At 42.2% G+C, this 16,897-nt stretch overlaps 1 protein-coding gene across 10 annotated transcripts in view; it reads left to right on the top strand.

Annotated features, from left to right (window-relative positions):
• The first annotated feature begins 128 nt into the window (after positions 1 to 128).
• The window catches only part of PDCD2L (programmed cell death 2 like), a 25,973-nt gene continuing 9,204 nt past the window's right edge, over positions 129 to 16,897 (top strand). The window contains exons 1-7 of one of the 10 annotated variants that reach the window (XR_009400792.1): positions 129 to 236; positions 350 to 516; positions 659 to 719; positions 1,912 to 2,285; positions 4,360 to 4,470; positions 6,454 to 6,634; positions 9,946 to 10,027. Coding sequence is in view for 8 of the 10 variants with exons in the window: in XM_059382569.1 (XP_059238552.1) it covers positions 129 to 236; positions 350 to 516; positions 659 to 719; positions 1,912 to 2,285; positions 4,360 to 4,470; positions 9,946 to 10,094 (970 nt within the window). In the remaining 2 variants the exon portion in view is untranslated. Of the gene's footprint in view, positions 237 to 349; positions 517 to 658; positions 720 to 1,911; positions 2,286 to 4,359; positions 4,471 to 6,453; positions 6,635 to 7,011; positions 7,165 to 9,922; positions 10,095 to 16,897 lie in introns of those variants that run through there. The other 9 variants (XR_009400791.1, XM_059382573.1, XM_059382574.1 and 6 more) reach the window with 9 other exon arrangements.

Below are 16,897 nucleotides of genomic sequence, written 5' to 3'. Positions count from 1 at the left end.
AACCTTTAATCCTCCTAAGAATCTTAAGGGGGCGGGGCCGTCTCGGAGGTGAAGCCGGTGCGCGTGCGCGGAGAGGCATCCTGTCTCGGCCGCCGTAGTTCGCATTTCCACGTGGGTGCCTCGTCGTCATGGCGGCTTTTCGGAAGCCGGTGCTGCTCGGGCTTCGAGACACTGCAGTGCATGGCCGCCCGACGGGGCCGGGCGCCTGGACTGCTAGCAAGCTGGGCGGCCTTCCGGTGAGTGGAGCGCTGGGGCCGGGGTCGGCGGGTGCTGGTGAAGACTACGGGGTGAGAGAGCGGGCGAGGTCCAGGAGCAGAGCCAGAGTTTTGAGCGCTTCCCTTGCCCTCAGGACGCCCTGCCGGCGGTAGCAGCGCCGAGGCCAGTGTGTGAACGTTGCAGGCAGCCTCTTGCCCTGGTCGTGCAGGTGTACTGCCCGCTGGAAGGCTCCCCGTTTCACCGGCTACTGCACGTGTTCGCTTGCCCCCTCCCCAGGTGCGGCAGCGGCGGGGTGCGCAGGTAGGCGGGGAAGTTCCGAGCTGCCTCGGGATTTTATGAGTGGGCGAGAGCTGGGGGGCTGCACGGGCCACACGGGATAGGGCTGGCCAGCTGGCTAGTGGTCAGCATTGGAGCCTCACTGCCATTTATCTTTACCCTGAAGCTGGAAGGTGTTCCGTTCCCAGTGTCTGCAGATGCAAGAGACGGAGGCGCAGGACGCTCAGGTAAACCGGTTGTTATTAGCATATTACGACTTGCTGTAACTTGAGAGTGTTTTCTAGAATATTCTTTAAGGTAAACTTTCAGCTGTGGTCTTTTGAAGTACGTTGGAATGGTTTTTGCACTTTCCTGAACTGTGGAGTGCTATCTCCTTAAGATTTTGTTCGTTTTTTCTTTTAATATACCTTGAAGGCCTTGAGGGACATGACTCGGTGATGTTTCTGTTTGGGAACAAATATGGATGTATACGTGTATGTGGTTGTAATATATATGTGTTTATTGTAAACATAGTTGCTGTGATAATGTGTATGTGTATATAGCAAACAATAAGAAAAAAAATCTCAATTTATTGAATCCAAAAGTTGGGCAAGCTGGTACTGCAGAACAAAATTCAGTCTCGTTTTGCCTGTAAATGTGCGCTTATGTATACTCTGAGCTCTGAACGTGTGCCAGGCCTGGTACCAGCAGTACCAGCAGTACCAGATGAAGACGTGGTATCTGCTTATATATGTCAGCGTTGGGTTGTAGATAGTAAAAAAGCACAGACTTTTTAAAACCTAGACAGAATTAGGTTTTTATTAACCCTGGATAGTTTGGAGGGGGCCACTCCAGGAATGACTTCCAGAACCACATCTCAGAACTGGCCTGTCAAGGACCCCTTCTAACCACCTGGGACACCTGCAGTCGGAAAGCTGAGATGTGGCCTTGCGAACTGGAAGCTGCCCTTGTCAGATCTTTTGGATCCAAGTCCTTGCTTTGTATTGATCTACAAACTTTTGCTTGGTGGTCTCTATTTCCGCATCGTTCTGTTTCAAGTTTGTGTCTCCCCAGTAGACCTGAGTAGCCCGCCTTTGATCATATCTGAAACCCTAGCTGCTAAGGGGTCTGGGAAATCTAGTTTTCTCCAGCTAGCTTCTGTAATACATGAAGCACAACTGGAGAGGGTTTGGAATAGATGGTTGAAGAAACCACATTGCCACATTGGCCATGCTGCCCCTGGAAAGGGAAGAGAATTTTTGTTACCTCCAACATGCTTTGAGTGTATGGGGTCCAGGAAGTTGAGTCCAGAGTGTGTAAGAGGGGAAGGTGCTGTGTGATGTCTCCCTTGGGAAGGTGAGGCAATGGATAGCTCAAGCCAAGGGGATGCGTGAGATCACCCAAATGTGCTTGGGCTTCATTCACTGGATATTCTTCTAGAAACAGGAAAACGGCCTTGCAGCTGAGGATTGGTGCGAAGGTGCAGATGACTGGGGGAGTGACAGTGAGGAGGCGCTGCCACCACAGCTTACCTTGCATTTTGGAAATGATTCCAGCAGTGCCGAGGACACAGGCTGTACTGCCCAGCTCCAAGATCTCCACCTGCAGGATACCGTCATGGGCGCTGCTCCTCCTGTTTCTCCTGGGGAAGAGATGGCCTTGTCTTCTGTGGCACCACAGTTCCTGCCCTACTATATCTGTGTTGTCAATGAGGAGGATTACGGGGACTTTGTCAGTCTGGATCACGCTCATAGTCTTCTGAGGGAATATCAGAGGAAGGAAGGAGTGGATATGGAACAGTTGCTTTCCCAAAGGTGAGAATATGTGCTGCTGAGTCTGAGAGGGGACTTGATCAGGAAGCCGCCACGGTAGGTACCCTTTGGTTTGATTCTAGTACTTGGGGAAACATTTCCAAGCAGAACTTGTCTGTGTAGGACCTTTCTGCTTTGCTCCTCTTGGATGAGAAAGGGAGACAGAGACAAGACGATCTTACAAGCCACTGTTGGGTTAGCTGGAAAACACTGCTCTAAGTACCCTCAAAAATATGAGCAAGGAAGTTAGAGCTGACAGCTTTTACAGAAGAACATCTTTACTGTCTCTCTCTTTTCTTTGTTAAATGATTAGCTCAGACAAGTAAGTTAGAAAAATGCCATTTGTTTTTGACTCTTGGCTGTGGCTCAGGAACTGGCCTGGGATGTCAAAGACCCTACCAGAGCCTCAGCTCTCACCAGTGAAATGAGAGTCATGTTGATATCTCTGTTGTCTGTGTCATCAGATGGTTTTAGTAATCAGTGAGAGAGTAGGTTTGGTGTTTTGTTTTTTTGTTTTTTTTTTAAAGATTTTATTTATTTTTTTTGACAGAGATCACAAGTAAGCAGAGAGGCAGGCGGGGGGATCGGGGATCAGGCTCCGCGCCCAGCAGAGAGCCCAATGTGGGGCTCGATCCCAGGATGCTGGGATCATGACCCGAGCTGATGGCAGAGGCTTTAACCCACTGAGCCACCCAGGTGCCCCAAGAGAGTAGGTCTTAAAAGGCTTTATAAACCAAAGCCCTAGGGGCGCCTGGGTGGCTCAGTGGGTTAAGCGGCTGCCTTCGGCTCAGGTCATAATCTCAGGGTCCTGGGATCGAGCCCCGCATCGGGCTCTCTGCTCAGCAGGGAGCCTGCTTCCCTCTCTCTCTCTCTCTCTGCCTGCCTCTCCATCTACTTGTGATTTCTCTCTGTAAAATAAATAAATAAAATCTTAAAAAAATAAAATAAAATAAAAAAATAAACCAAAGCCCTATAAAGAACTAAGAATAATAATTTTTGATTTAAAAATAATCCATAATGGGGAAAGAAATGAAGATAGTCAATGAGCATAAGGACTTTTAAAAGTGCAAATAATTATCCCAGAATTGAAAATGGCTAGGGAGCAGGGCTTGGGAGAATGGTGGGTAGGGGATTACTGCTAGATATTACAAAGTATTAAATTTATGATTTTTGGCCACCCAGGTGGCTCACTGGGTTGAGCCTCTGCCTTTGGCTCAGATGCTGATCCCAGGGTCCTGGGATCAAGCCCCACATCAGGCTCCTTGCTCAGCAGGGAGCCTGCTTCTCCTTCTGCCCCTTCTTCCTGCTTATGTTATCTTTTACTGTCTCTCTCTCATAAATAAATACAATCTTTTTTTAAAAATTATCATTTTTTATTTTTATTCATTTTTTGTTTTAATTTTTTTAAAGATTTTATTTGTTTATTTGACAGAGAGAAGCAGCACAAACAAGGGAGCGGCAGAGGGAGAGGGAAAAGCAGGCTCCCTGATGCAGGGCTCGGTCCCAGGACACTTGGGATCATGACCTGAGCTGAAGGCAGATGCTCAACCAACTGAGCCACCCAAGCGTCCTAAACTTATGAATTTTATTTTATTTTATTTTATTTTTTTAAAGATTTTATTATTTGACAGACTGAGATCACAAGTAGGCAGAGAGGCAGGCAGAGAGAGAGGAGGAAGCAGGCTCCCTGCTGAACAGAGAGCCTGATGCGGGGCTCCATCCCAGGACCCCGGGATCATGACCTGAGCTGAAGGCAGAGGCTTTAACCCACTGAGCCACCCAGGTGCCCCTGAATTTTATTTTAGAGTGAGCTTGGTGGGGTTGGGAGGTGCAGAGGGAGAGAGAGAATTCCAGTCAGACTCTGCACTGACCTCGGAGCATGACATGGGGTTCAGTCCCACAACCCTGAGACCACGATCTTAGCCGAAACCGAGTCTGACATTTGACTGACTGACTGTACCTGGTACCACTTAAATTTATGATTTCTAAATTATGTGCATTATCTTGTTTGCTCCTCTAAATATTATAATTCTCTGGACATAGACACTCAAAAGTGTTTTCTGCTTTTCTTTTTTAGTCTTTCTAGTGATGGTGATGAAAAATATGAGAAGACCGTAATTAAAAGTGGAGATAAGATATTTTACAAATTCATGAAGAGAATTGCTGCTTGTCAGGAGCAGATTTTGAGGTAGAGGCACATTTTCTTTTATTGTTTTTCTTGATTGTAAAAGCAGTATATGCTAGTTTGGAAAATACAATGAGAAAACCAAAATCTAGTATTCCACAAACCAAGAGCCTAAGATTTTAGTGTATTATGTTCACTTATTTTTTGTGCATTTGGATGCATGCGTGTGGGTAGGACTTGTATGGGGTTTTCTTTGTTTTTTGTTTTTAAGAGTTTATTTATTTATTTGTCAGAGAAAGAGAGTGAGAGAGATAAAGAGTGCGCACATGCGCACAAGCAGGCAGAGAGGCAGAGGCGGAGAGAGAAGCAGGCTTCCTGCTGAGCAAGGAGCCCGATGGGGAACTCAGTCCCAGGACCCTGGGATCATGACCTGAGCCAAAGACAGTGGCTTAACCCACTGAGCCACCTAGGTGTCCCTGTGTAGGTTTTTTGTTTGTTTTTTAAACATTTATTTATTTGAGAGAGAGAGAGCATGAGCTGGAGGGGCAGAGGAGGGGAGAGAATCCCAAGCCCACTCCGTGCTGAGTACTGAGCCCACTGTGGGGCTCAAGCTCATGACCTTGAGATCTGACCTGAGCTGAAACCAAGAGTTGGGTGCTTAACTGACTGTGCCACCCAGGCGCCCCAGGAATTGCGTATTTTTTAAAAAACATAATTTGGGAGGCACCTGGATGGCTCATTCAGTAGAGCGTGCAACGCTTGATCTCAGCATTGTGAGTTCTAGTCCCACATTGACTGTAGAGATTATTTAAAAGCTAAAAAAAAACCCATAATTTGGATCATATAGTGTGATATATATTTTTTTAAGATTTTATTTATTTGATAGAGAGCAAGACAACACAAGCAGGGAGAGCAGTAGAGGAAGAGGGAGAAACAGGCTCCCCACTGAGCATGGAGCCCTACTCGGAGCTTGATCCCAGGAATCAGATCATGACCTGAGTTGAAAGCAGGTTAACCCACTGAACCACTCACATGCCCCTTGTATGATTTTTTTATATTTTAAGTAATCTTTACAATATCTTTTCAGTACCTTGACAGCTTTGTTGTTTTTTTCTTAAGATTTTTTAAAAAAATATTTTATTTATTTATTTGAGAAAAGAGAGACTCAGGAGCAGGGGGAGGGGCAGAGGGAGAAGCAGATACCCCACTGAGCAGGAAGCCCAATGTGGGGCTCATCCTGGGACTCCAGAATCATGACCTGAGCCAAAGACAGAGCCTTAACTGACTGAACCACCCAGGAATCCTCAACTTTTTATTTCCACAGGAATTTCTCTCTAACCAAAGGTAACAGAATTCGTTGTATTTGATTTCCTGTGTTTCCTTATAGGAGTTTTTGGTTTTAGTTTTTACATTTAGGTCTGTGATCCACTGAGTTAGTTTTTGTGTATACTGTATGAGGGTCAAGTTTCTTTCTTTCTTTTTTTTTTTTTTAAAGATTTTATTTATTTGACTCAGAGAGAGAGAGATCACAAGTAGTCAGAGAGGCAGGTGGCAGGTGGGGGATGCAGGTTCCTCGCTGAGTAGAGAGCCCGACTCGGGGCTTGATCCCAGGACCTCAGGATCATGACCTGAGCCGAAGGCAGAGGCTTTAACCCACTGAGCCACCCAGGTGCCTCTCAAGGTTCTTTTTTGGTCTGATTATCCAATTGTTCGAACAGCAGTTTCTATTACTGATCACTTTTGTCTTGCTTATCAGTTACAGAGAAAGAGTAACAAAACATTCAGCTATGATTATGAATGTATCTTTTTCTCCTTTTAATTCTGTCAGAGTGTGTCTCACGCATTTTCGTACTGTTTTAAGATGTATCCATTTGTAAGCTTATTTATCTGGTGAATTGATCTTGTTATAAGTAAATGCTTGTATTTATTTGTGGTGATACTCTGTTCTTGGAGTGTATTTGGTCTCCTGTTGGTATAGCCACACTAGCTCTCTTTTTTGTTTCTTTTAAACAATTGTTTTAAAGATTTTATTTATTTATTTGGCAGAGAGAGATCACAAGTAGGCAGAGCAGCAGGCAGAGAGAGAGGGGGAATCAGGCTCCCCACTGAGCAGAGAGCCTGATGCGGGGCTCGATCCCAGGACCCTGAGATCATGACCTGAGCGGAAGGAAGGCAGAGACTTTAACCCATTGAGCCACCCGGGTGCCCCTTGTTTCATCTTTTTAAGGTTAATCTTTTTTTTACTCTTTACTTTCAACCTCTTCCTTTAGAGTGGATTGTTTTGTTTTGTTTCTATAAGTTACTAAGTTACTTGATTTATTAAAGGTTAAAAAAAAAAAAAAGCACTTTACTTATTTCTCTCAGCCCTGGTCCCTTGCCTCTGGAAACCACCAATTTCTTCTCTATGAGTTTGGTGGGGTTTTTTGGTTTGTTTATTTGTTTTTTTAGGTCCTGCATGTAAGTGATTTCACACAGTATGTCTTTCTCTGTCTGGCTTACTTCACTTAGCATTATGCCCTTGAGGCCCATCCATGGTGTCGCAAATGTCAAGATTTCCTTCTTTTTTTTTTTTTTTTTTAAAGATTTTATTTATTTATTTGACAGAGAGAAATCACAAGTAGATGGAGAGGCAGGCAGAGAGAGAGAGAGGGAAGCAGGCTCCCTGCTGAGCAGAGAGCCCGATGCGGGACTCGATCCCAGGACCCCGAGATCATGACCCGAGCTGAAGGCAGCGGCTTAACCCACTGAGCCACCCAGGTGCCCCAAGATTTCCTTCTTTATGGTTGAGTATTCTGTTGTGTGTTGTGTGTGTATATGTGTGTGCATGTGTGTTGTGTGCATGTGTGTATATCACACCCCCCCCACACACAAAATTTTTTATCTGTTAATGGACCCTTGGGTTACTTACATGTCTTAGCTATTGTAAATAATGCTGCAGTGGGCCATCAGGGTGGGTATCTTTTTTGAGTTTGTGTTTTTGTCTCCTTTAAATAAATACCTAGAAATGAGACTGCTGGATCATATGGTAGTTCTCTTTCTAATTTTTTGAAGAATCTCCATACTGTTTTCTGTAGTGTCTGACTGATTTACACTCCTGCGAACAGTGCACAAGTGTTCCCTTTTCTCCACATCCTTGCCAACACTTACTTCTTGTCTTTTTAATAATTGCCATTCTGAAAGGTGTCTGGTGCTATCTCAAGTGTACTTTTTTTTTTTTTAAGATTTTATTTATTTATTTGACAGAGAGAGATCACAAGTAGGCAGAGAGGCAGGCGGGGGTGGGAAGCAGGCTCCCTGCTGAGCAGAGAGCCTGATGTGGGGCTCGATCTCAGGACCCCAAGATCATGGCCTGAGCCAAAGGCAGAGGCTTAACCCACTGAGCCACCCAGGCGCCCCTCAGGTGTACTTTTTAAACAGCTTACATATATGGGTCCTGCCTTTATTTTATCCAGACTGTTTGCTTTTTTTTTTTTTTTAACATAGGGTCTTGAGTCCATTTAATGTAATTATTGGTGGTGGGTTAATTTTGTCATTCTGGTATTGGCTTTTCTCCTTTCCAGTTTTTTGTTCCTCTTCTCCCTTTTGTTTAACCTTCTTTTCAGTGAACTGGATATTTTTAGTTCATGATTTTACGTCTTTTCTGTTGCCATAAAAGGTGTTTGCTTTAGTGATTGTAATGTGCATCTTTGCAGCCTGCCTTCACACAGCTCTCTGCCTGCCTGTCTGCCTACTTGTGATCTCTCTCTGTCAAATAAATAAGTCTTTTTTTTTTTTTAAAGATTTTATTTATTTATTTGTCAGAGCAAGAGACAGAGAGAGGGAACACAAGCGGGGGAAGTGAGAGTGGGAGAAGTAGGCTTCCTGCTGAGCAGGGAGCCCGATGTAGGGCTCAATTCCAGGACCAGACCCTGGGATCATGACCCTGAGCCAAAGGCAGATACTTAATGACTGAGCCACACAGGTGCCCCATAAATAAATAAAATCTTAAAAAAAAAAAAAAAGAAATTAATTCTTATGTATTAACAATGTCTTATGTAATAATAATGTCTGATTATTACATAATTTTATGTAATTCTTATTGTTCTTCTGTTATGTTTATGTAATTAAACTGTTCTGTACTTAAGCGACTATATGTCTTAATATATCCTGCTTGAGATTTAGTGAACTTTTTGGATTTTTGTGTTGATGTCTATTCGTGAATTTTGGAACAATGTTGGCCATTATCTCTTCAAATATTTCTTCTGTCCTTTTTCCTTTATCTAGGACTCCAGTTAACTTGTGTGATTAGACATACAATTTGAAATTGTCCCGTGGTTTTTAAGACCCTGTTTTTTTTTTTAATTATTTTCACCTTTTGTTTAATTTTGGATATTTCTATTTTCCTCAGATTCACAGATTTTTTGTTGTTGTTATTTTCTACCTGCTGTTAACTTTTACTGAATCAAGTTCTTTATTCTGCTATACCATTTTTCATTTCTAGCATTTCTTTGTCAATCTCTTTTAGTTTCAATTTCTATGCTAACTTCCCTGTTTATGCATGTCTACTTTTTCTGCTAGATTCTTTTATATGTTTGTTTATTTTTTTATATGTTTATTATTGATATTTTATTGTTTGTTTTGTCACCCTTCCACTGATATTTTAAGTCTCTTTCTGATAATTCCATCATCTTGTCTTTGGGTATTTTTTTTTTTTCTTATTTGTTTATTTGAGAGAGCGCACAAGCAGGAGGAGGGGCAGGCAGAGGGAATAGAAGGCTCCCCACTGAGCAGGGAGTCCTATGAGGGACTTGATCCCAGGATCCTGACATCATGACTTGAGCTGAAAGCAGAGGCCTAACCCACTGAGCCACCTGGGCACCCCAGTGGGTGTTCCTGTATTGACTTTCTTGGTGGGTTAAATTTTTCTGCTGCTCTTGGGGCACTGGGTGGCTCAGTTAAGTGCACAACTGTTGATTTTAACTCATATCGTGAGACTGAAACCTGCATAGGGCTCTGTGCTGAGTGTGGAGCCTGCTTAGGGTTCTGGTTCTCTCTCTCCATCTTGCTCTGCCCTCCATGCACCAACCCCCCCCCCCCCCAGTTTATACATACTCTCAGGTAATTAATTTTCTGTTGGCATGTATATCTGATTTCTTTTTATTGTTTGCCATTATATACTGAACAATAGATACTGAAGTAAATATTTACTCCTTAGAAGGGCATGGCCTCCTTCTGTAAGGCCAGTAGAGTGGAGTCCCAAGTCGGCTTACTCTGTGGTTGAGCTCAGTCTGGGCTTGGTTGCAGTGTGGTTAGATATAGTTCTACATTGGCTTTAGTGCCTTCATCCACACTTTGAACCAGACATTGACAAGACTTCACATATCTTGCTGAGCTCTACAGGTTGGCTGCTAGGTTTTGGGTCTTTGGATTTTCTTTGCTGTCTGGTTTTTCTCCTGGTCCTCTGCAAGAAGGAAGCAAAGTTTGCAAAGCATGGGCTCTGATGTTGAAATGTGACTTACTTGCTGTCTTCCTTCAGGGTTCTTTGTTTCCTTGCTTTAGGTATTCCTGGAGTGGAGAACCACTTTTTTTGACCTCTCCTACATCAGAAGTCACTGAGCTCCCAGCCTGCAGTCACTGTGGAGACCGAAGGACATTTGAGTTTCAGCTTATGCCAGCACTGGTCAGCATGCTCAGAAGCACTAATTTAGGTAATAAGCCCTTTATGAATTTAAGGTTGTGGATTTATTGCACAAATAAGGGATTATTTTAAAAGGAAAGGCTATCATTTCATTTTTGTTTACTTATAAAATACAAGCATATTACAGAAATTTGGGGAAAATAATTAATTAATTTAAAGATTTTATTTATTTATTTGACAGATCACAAGTAGACAGAGAGGCAGGCAGAGAGAGAAAGGAGGAAGCAGGCTCCCCGCTGAGCAGAGAGCCCGATGCGGCGCTCTATCCCAGGACTCTGGGATCATGACCTGAACCGAAGGCAGAGGCTTAACCCACTGAGCCACCCAGGTGCCCCCAGAAATTTTGGAAAATTTATAATCTAGCCAATCCGACACAAACACCAATACCATTTTGTTGGTTTAAGGGCAAACTGTTTTCTATCCTTAAAATTAGTTTCGTAGCAGAAAGCCCCTGGCTGGCTAGGTTGGTGCAGCATGTGACTCTTAATATCAGGGTTGTGAGTTCAAGTCCCACAGTGGGGGTAGAGTTTATTTAACAAACCCAAACCAGAAAACAACATTGTGTTATAGTCAAAATATATTATTTAAAAAAAAACAAGAACTGGGGGTGGGGAATAACTTTTATACGGGCACCTGGCTGGTTCAGTTGGAAGAGCATGTGACTCTTGATCTTGGGATTGTGAGTTTAAGCCCCATGTTCGGCATAGGGCTTACTTTAAAGTTTTTTTTTTTTGTTCTTTTTGTTTTTTTTTTTTAATTTGACAGAGCTATCACAAGTAGGCAGAGAGGCAGGCAGAGAGAGACAGGAGGAGGAGGCAGGCTCCCTGCTGAGCAGAGAGCCCGATGCGGGACTCTATCCCAGGACCCTGAGATCATGGCCTGAGCTGAAGGCAGAGGCTTTAACCACTGAGCCACCCAGGCGCACCGGGCTTACTTTAAAAATGGGAAAAAAAAAAAAAAAAACCCTCTTTTTTTTTTAAGATTTTTATTTATTTATTTGACAGAGAAACGGTGAGAGGGAACACAAGCAGAGGGAGTGGGAGAGGAAGAAGCAGGCTTCCTGCTGAGCTGGGAGCCCAATGGGGGACTTGATCCCAGAACCCTGGGATCATGACCTGAGCTGAAGGCAGGTGCTCATGGACTGATCCACCCAGGTGCTCCTTTAAAAAATAACTTTTACGGGGCACCTGGGTGGTTCAGTTGGTTAAACATCTGCTTTTGGCTCTGGTCATGATCTCAGGGTCCTGGGATTGAGTCTTGGGTTGGGCTCTGTGTTCAGTGGGGAGATTGCTTCTCCCTCTGCCTCTCCCCCAGCTCATGCTCGCATGCTCTCTCTTTCTCAAATAAATAAAATCTTTTAAAAATTTTTAAAAAACATCTTTTACGTGATTATAGTTCTTATTTTAGCATCATTATGTGATCTTTTTAAACAAAAATTAAAAGGTTTTTATAATAAAAGTAACAGGAGGACCTGGCTGGTCCCCTTTGTAGAGCATGTGAATGTTGATCTTGGTCGTGAGTTCAGGTTACACATTGGGCATAGAGAGGGCTTAGTCTCACAACCCCAAGATCATGACCTGAATTGAAACCTAGAGTTGGATGCTCAACCAGCCAAGCCACCCAAGGCACCCGTGCATGCATGCATTTATTTATTTATTCATTCATTCATTCATTCATTCAGTAATCTCTACCCCTGGTGTGGGGCTTGAACTCATAATCTGGAGATTGAGAGTTGCATACTCTTCTTTTTTTTTTTTTTTTTTTTAAAGATTTTATTTATTTATTTGACAGAGAGAAATTACAAGTACACTGAGAGGCAGGCAGAGAGAGAGAGAGAGAAGGAAGCAGGCTCCCTGCCGAGCAGAGAGCCCGATGCGGGACTCGATCCCAGGACCCTGAGATCATGACCTGAACCGAAGGCAGCAGCTTAACCCACTGAGCCACCCAGGCGCCCGAGTTGCATACTCTTCTGACTGAGTTGTTATATTAACAATATTCATTCTTCCAGTTCACCAGTGTGGATGTCTTTCCATTTATTTGTGCCTTTAATTTCCTTCAGTAGTGTTTTATCTTTTCAGTGTACAAGTCTTTGACTCCTTGGTTAAATTTATTCCAAGTATTTTATTATTATTACTATTTTTTTTTTTTTCGGACTGATTGTTGGTCCTGCAACTTTGCTGAATGTAAAGCAGTGCTCAAAGAAAAAGTTAGAGCTGAAAACACATATGTTAAAAACAAAGATAGATCTCAAATCAGCGACCTAACATATATTGCAAGTAACTTGAAAAAAAAATACCAATCAACAAACCAAAGGCAGCAAAAACAAAGAAAGAAGGAAAGGCTAAAGCAGAGATTTCGAAGGAGAATATAGACACAATATGAAACCCAATTTTTTTGTGTGGATGGTTAGGTTTTTTTCTATGTAGAAGATAAAATCATCTGCAACAGATTGTTTTATTTTTTTCCAATTTTGCCTATTTCTTTTTTTCCTTTTTCCTTAATTCTTCTATCTAAAACTTCTGTGTTAATTAGAAGTAGCAAGAGTGGGCATCCTAGTATTGTTCCTGATTAAAGAATTTCCCTTTTGTTTATAGAGTTATTTTTATTACTACTGGGTATTGATTTTTGTCAGTTGCTTTTTCTGCATCAATTGAGATTATCATGCAGTTCTGTTTTTTTTATTAATGTGTATTACATCGATTTTTGATTTTTGTATATTTAACCAGTTTTGCATGTTGAGATAAATCTTACTGGATCATAGTGTATAAATCTTTAAAAAAATTTTTTTTTAATTTTTTAAATTTTATTTATCGATTTTATTTGACAGACAGAGATCACAAGTAGGCAGAGAGGCAGGCAGAGAGAGAGGAAGGGAAGCAGGGTTCCTGCTGAGCAGAGAGCTGACACAAGGCTCAATCCCAGAACCCTGAGATCATGACCTCAGCTGAAGGCAGAGGCTTAACCCACTGAGCCACCCAGGTGCCCCTTTTTAAAAAAATTTTACTAATCTTATTTTTCTTTATTTTATTTTATTTCTTCTTCTTTTTATGTTTTTTTAAAGATATTATTTATCTATTTGACAGAGATCTTAAGTAGACAGAGAGGCAGGCAGAGAGAGAGAGAGGAAGAAGCAGGCTCCCCCCCCACCCCCCGGAGGAGCAGAGAGCCTGATGTGGGACTTGATCCCAGGACCCTGGGATCATGACCTGAGCCGAAGGCAGAGGCTTTAACCCACTGAGCCACCCAGGTGCCCTTTATTTTATTTCTTAAGTAATCTCTATACCCAGCATGGGACTCAAGCTCAGAACCCTGAGATCAAGAGTTACATGTTCTACTGACTAAATCCGCCAAGGTCTTTTTAATAAACTCTTTGATTTTGTTTGCTAGTATTTTGTTGAGGATTTTTATATCTTACATTTACTTCTTTTAAGATTATTTAAGCAATCTCTGTATCCAATATGGGGCTTAAACCGACCACCCTGAAATAAGAGCTGCATGCTCTACCCACTGAGCCAGCCAGGTATCCTGTATCTTCGATTTATAAGAGATACTGGTCTATAATTTTCTTGTAGTGTCTTAGTCTGCACTTGGGATTAAGGTAATGCTTACATTGGGGCACCTGGCTGGCTCAATTGTTGGAGTATGCAGTTCTTTTTTATTTATTTACCTAATTGTTTTTTGGTTTTGGTTTTGGTTTTTTGGTTTTTTTTTTTTAAAGCAGGCTCCATGCACAGCAGAGAGCACAATGTGGGGCTTGAACTCATGACTGTGAGCTCAAGACCTGAGCTGAGATCAAGAGTTGGACACTGAACCAACTGAGCCACCTAGGCATCCCACATGCAACTCTTTTTTTTTTAAAGATTTTATTTATTTATCAGAGAGAGAGAGGGGAGAGAGCGAGCACAGGCAGACAGAATGGCAGGCAGAGGCAGAGGGAGAAGCAGGCTCCCCGCCGAGCAAGGAGCCTGATGTGGGACTCGATCCCAGGACGCTGGGATCACGACCTGAGCTGAAGCCAGCTGCTTAACCAACTGAGCCACCCAGGCGTCCCCCACATGCAACTCTTGATCTTGGGGTTGTGAGCTTGAGTCCTATGTTGGGCATAGTGTCTACTTAAAAAAAAAAAAAAAAAAAAAAATTCCTCATAGAATGAGTTAGTAGGGATGCTTGGGTGGCTTAGTCAGTTAGGTGTCTGCCTTTGGCTCAGGTCATGATCCCAGAGTCCTGGGATCAAGTCCCGCATTGGGCTCCCTGCCCAGTGAAACAGTGGGAAGCGGGTTTCTCCCTCTGACTGCTGCTCCCCCTGGTTGTTTGGGGTTTCTCTCTGATAAATAAAATCTAAAAAAAAAAAAGGAGTTGTTAATCATTCCCTTCTCTTTAGCTTAGAGTTTAAGAAGGATTGGTATTCAGAGAGCCTGAGTGGCTCAGTAGGGTCATGATCTCAGGGTCCTGGGATCGAGCCCCACATGGGGAGAGGTCCTCTGCTCAGCAGGGAGTCTGCTTCCCCCGCCCCCCGCCTGCCTCTCTGCCTACTTGTGATCTCTCTCTGTGTCAAATAAATAAAATCTTTTTTTTTTTTTAAAAGATTGCTATTCTTTTTTTTTTTTTTTTTAAAGATTTTATTTATCAGAGGGAGAGAGGGGGAGAGAGGAGCACAGGCAGACAGAACAGCAGGCAAAGGCAGAGGGAGAAGCAGGCTCCCTGCTGAGCAAGGAGCCCGATGTGGGACTCGATCCCAGGACGCTGGGATCATGACCTGGGCCGAAGGCAGCTGCTTAACCAACTGAGCCACCCAGGCATCCCAACTTTGAATGTTTTGTCATATTCACTAGAAAAACCATCGAGTTCTTGGCTTTTTTGTTGTTGGGTGGTTTTGATTACTGGTTCAATCTCCTTACTAGTTACAGGTCTATTCAAATTTTCTATTTCTTGAGTCAGTTTTGGTAGATTGCATGTTTCTAGTAGCTTTTCTGTTTCATTTTAGCTTATCTGATTTGTTGCTATACAACTGCTTATAGTATTCTCTTATAATCCTTTTTTTCTATAAAATTAATACTAATGTCCCTATTTTATTTTTTATTTTGGTAACTTGAGTCTTCTTTTTTTCCTTAGTCATTCCAGGTAAAGATTTGTTGACTTTCTAAATTTTTCCTCTATTGTTTTATAGTCTCTATTTTAAAAACTCCTCTCCAGGGGCGTCTGGGTGGCTCAGTGGGTTAAAGCCTCTGCCTTGGGCTCAAGTCATGATCCCAGAGTCCTGGAATTGAGCCGCTGCATCGGGCTCTCTGCTCCACGGAGAGCCTGCTTCCTCCTCTCCCTTCCTGCCTCTCTGCCTACCTTGTGATCTCTGTCAAATAAATAAATAAAATCTTTGAAACAAACAAAAAAAATCTCCACTTTAGCTTTTATTTTTGCTTCTGCTAGCTTCAGTTGGTTGGTGGTCTTTTTCAGGTTCCTTAAGGTATATAATTAGGTCATTGGTTTGAGATATTTCTTTGTCCTTTTTTTAAAGTTTTATTTATTAATTTAAGAGACAGAGAGTGAGTAAGGAAAGGGGCAGAGGGAGAGTGAGAATCTTGAAGCAGACTCCCTGCTGAGCGCAGAGCCCCACACAAGGCTTGATCCCGGGACCCCGAGATCATGACCGGAGCCGAAATCAAGAGTAGTCCGCTTATCCGACTGAGCCACCCAGGCTCTTAATGTATGTGTTTGCAGCTCTAAATTTTCCACTTAACACTGCTTTTACTACATCTCATCAGATTTGGTATTTCACGTTTTTGTTTTCATTTGTCTCAGGTATATATTGTCTCATTGCTCTTAATGATTTCTTTTTGACCTATTGGTTATTTAAAAGTAGTTTATTTAATTTCCACATATATTTGTGAATTTCCAGTTTTCCTTTTATTACTTACTTCTGGTTTCATATCATTGTGATTGGAAAAGATAACTTTGTATGATTTCAGTCTTTCTAATTTACTGAGACTCACTTGGTGGCCTAACATATGGTGTCTCCCAGAGAATAGTCTATGTGCACTTGAGAAGAGTGTGTTTACTGCTGTAGTTAAGTGGAGAGTTCTGTATGTGCCTCTTTTTCTTCTTCTTTTTTTTTTTTTTTTCTGGTGTGTGCTTGTTAGTGCTAATTGATTTATAGGCTCGTCAAATCCTTTGTTTCCTTACTGATCTTTTGTTTGGTTGCTTTATCCATTACTATAAGTGGGGTATGAAGTCAGCTATTATTGTAGCACTGTCTGTTTCTTCCTTCAGTTGTGTCAGTTTTTGCTTCATACATTTTGGGCCTCTGCATATACAAGTAAACATGTTTATAATTGTTATACTGTTTGCTTAGAATATATATTTCTATTCTTTTGTTTCATTCTCTTTGTGTCCCTGTATCTAGAGAATCTCTAGTAGATGGTGTCTAGGTGGATCTTGTTTTATTTTTGTTATATCCAATCTGCCAGTACCTTTTTTTAATAGGACTTAATCCATTTACATTTAATGTCATTAGTGATAAAGAAGAATTTACTTCTGCCGTATAGCTATTTATTTCCTGTATATCTTATGATATTTTTGTTTCTCAATTAATTCTTCGATGAGTGACTGTTTTCTTTCTTTTTTGTATGTGTGGTAGTATAACATTCATTTAGATACCCTTTCTTTTTTTTCTTTTTTTTTTTAAAGATTTTATTTATTTATTTGACAGACAGAGATCACAAGTAGGTAGAGAGGCAGGCAGAGAGCGAGGAGGAAGCAGGCTCCCCGCTGAGCAGAGAGCCCAATGTGGGGCTCAATCCCAGAACCCTGAGATCATGA

Source organism: Mustela nigripes, chromosome 17, assembly GCF_022355385.1.
Source record: "Mustela nigripes isolate SB6536 chromosome 17, MUSNIG.SB6536, whole genome shotgun sequence".
Classification (NCBI taxonomy): domain Eukaryota; kingdom Metazoa; phylum Chordata; class Mammalia; order Carnivora; family Mustelidae; genus Mustela; species Mustela nigripes.
This window is presented reverse-complemented; position numbering and strand designations above follow the sequence as displayed.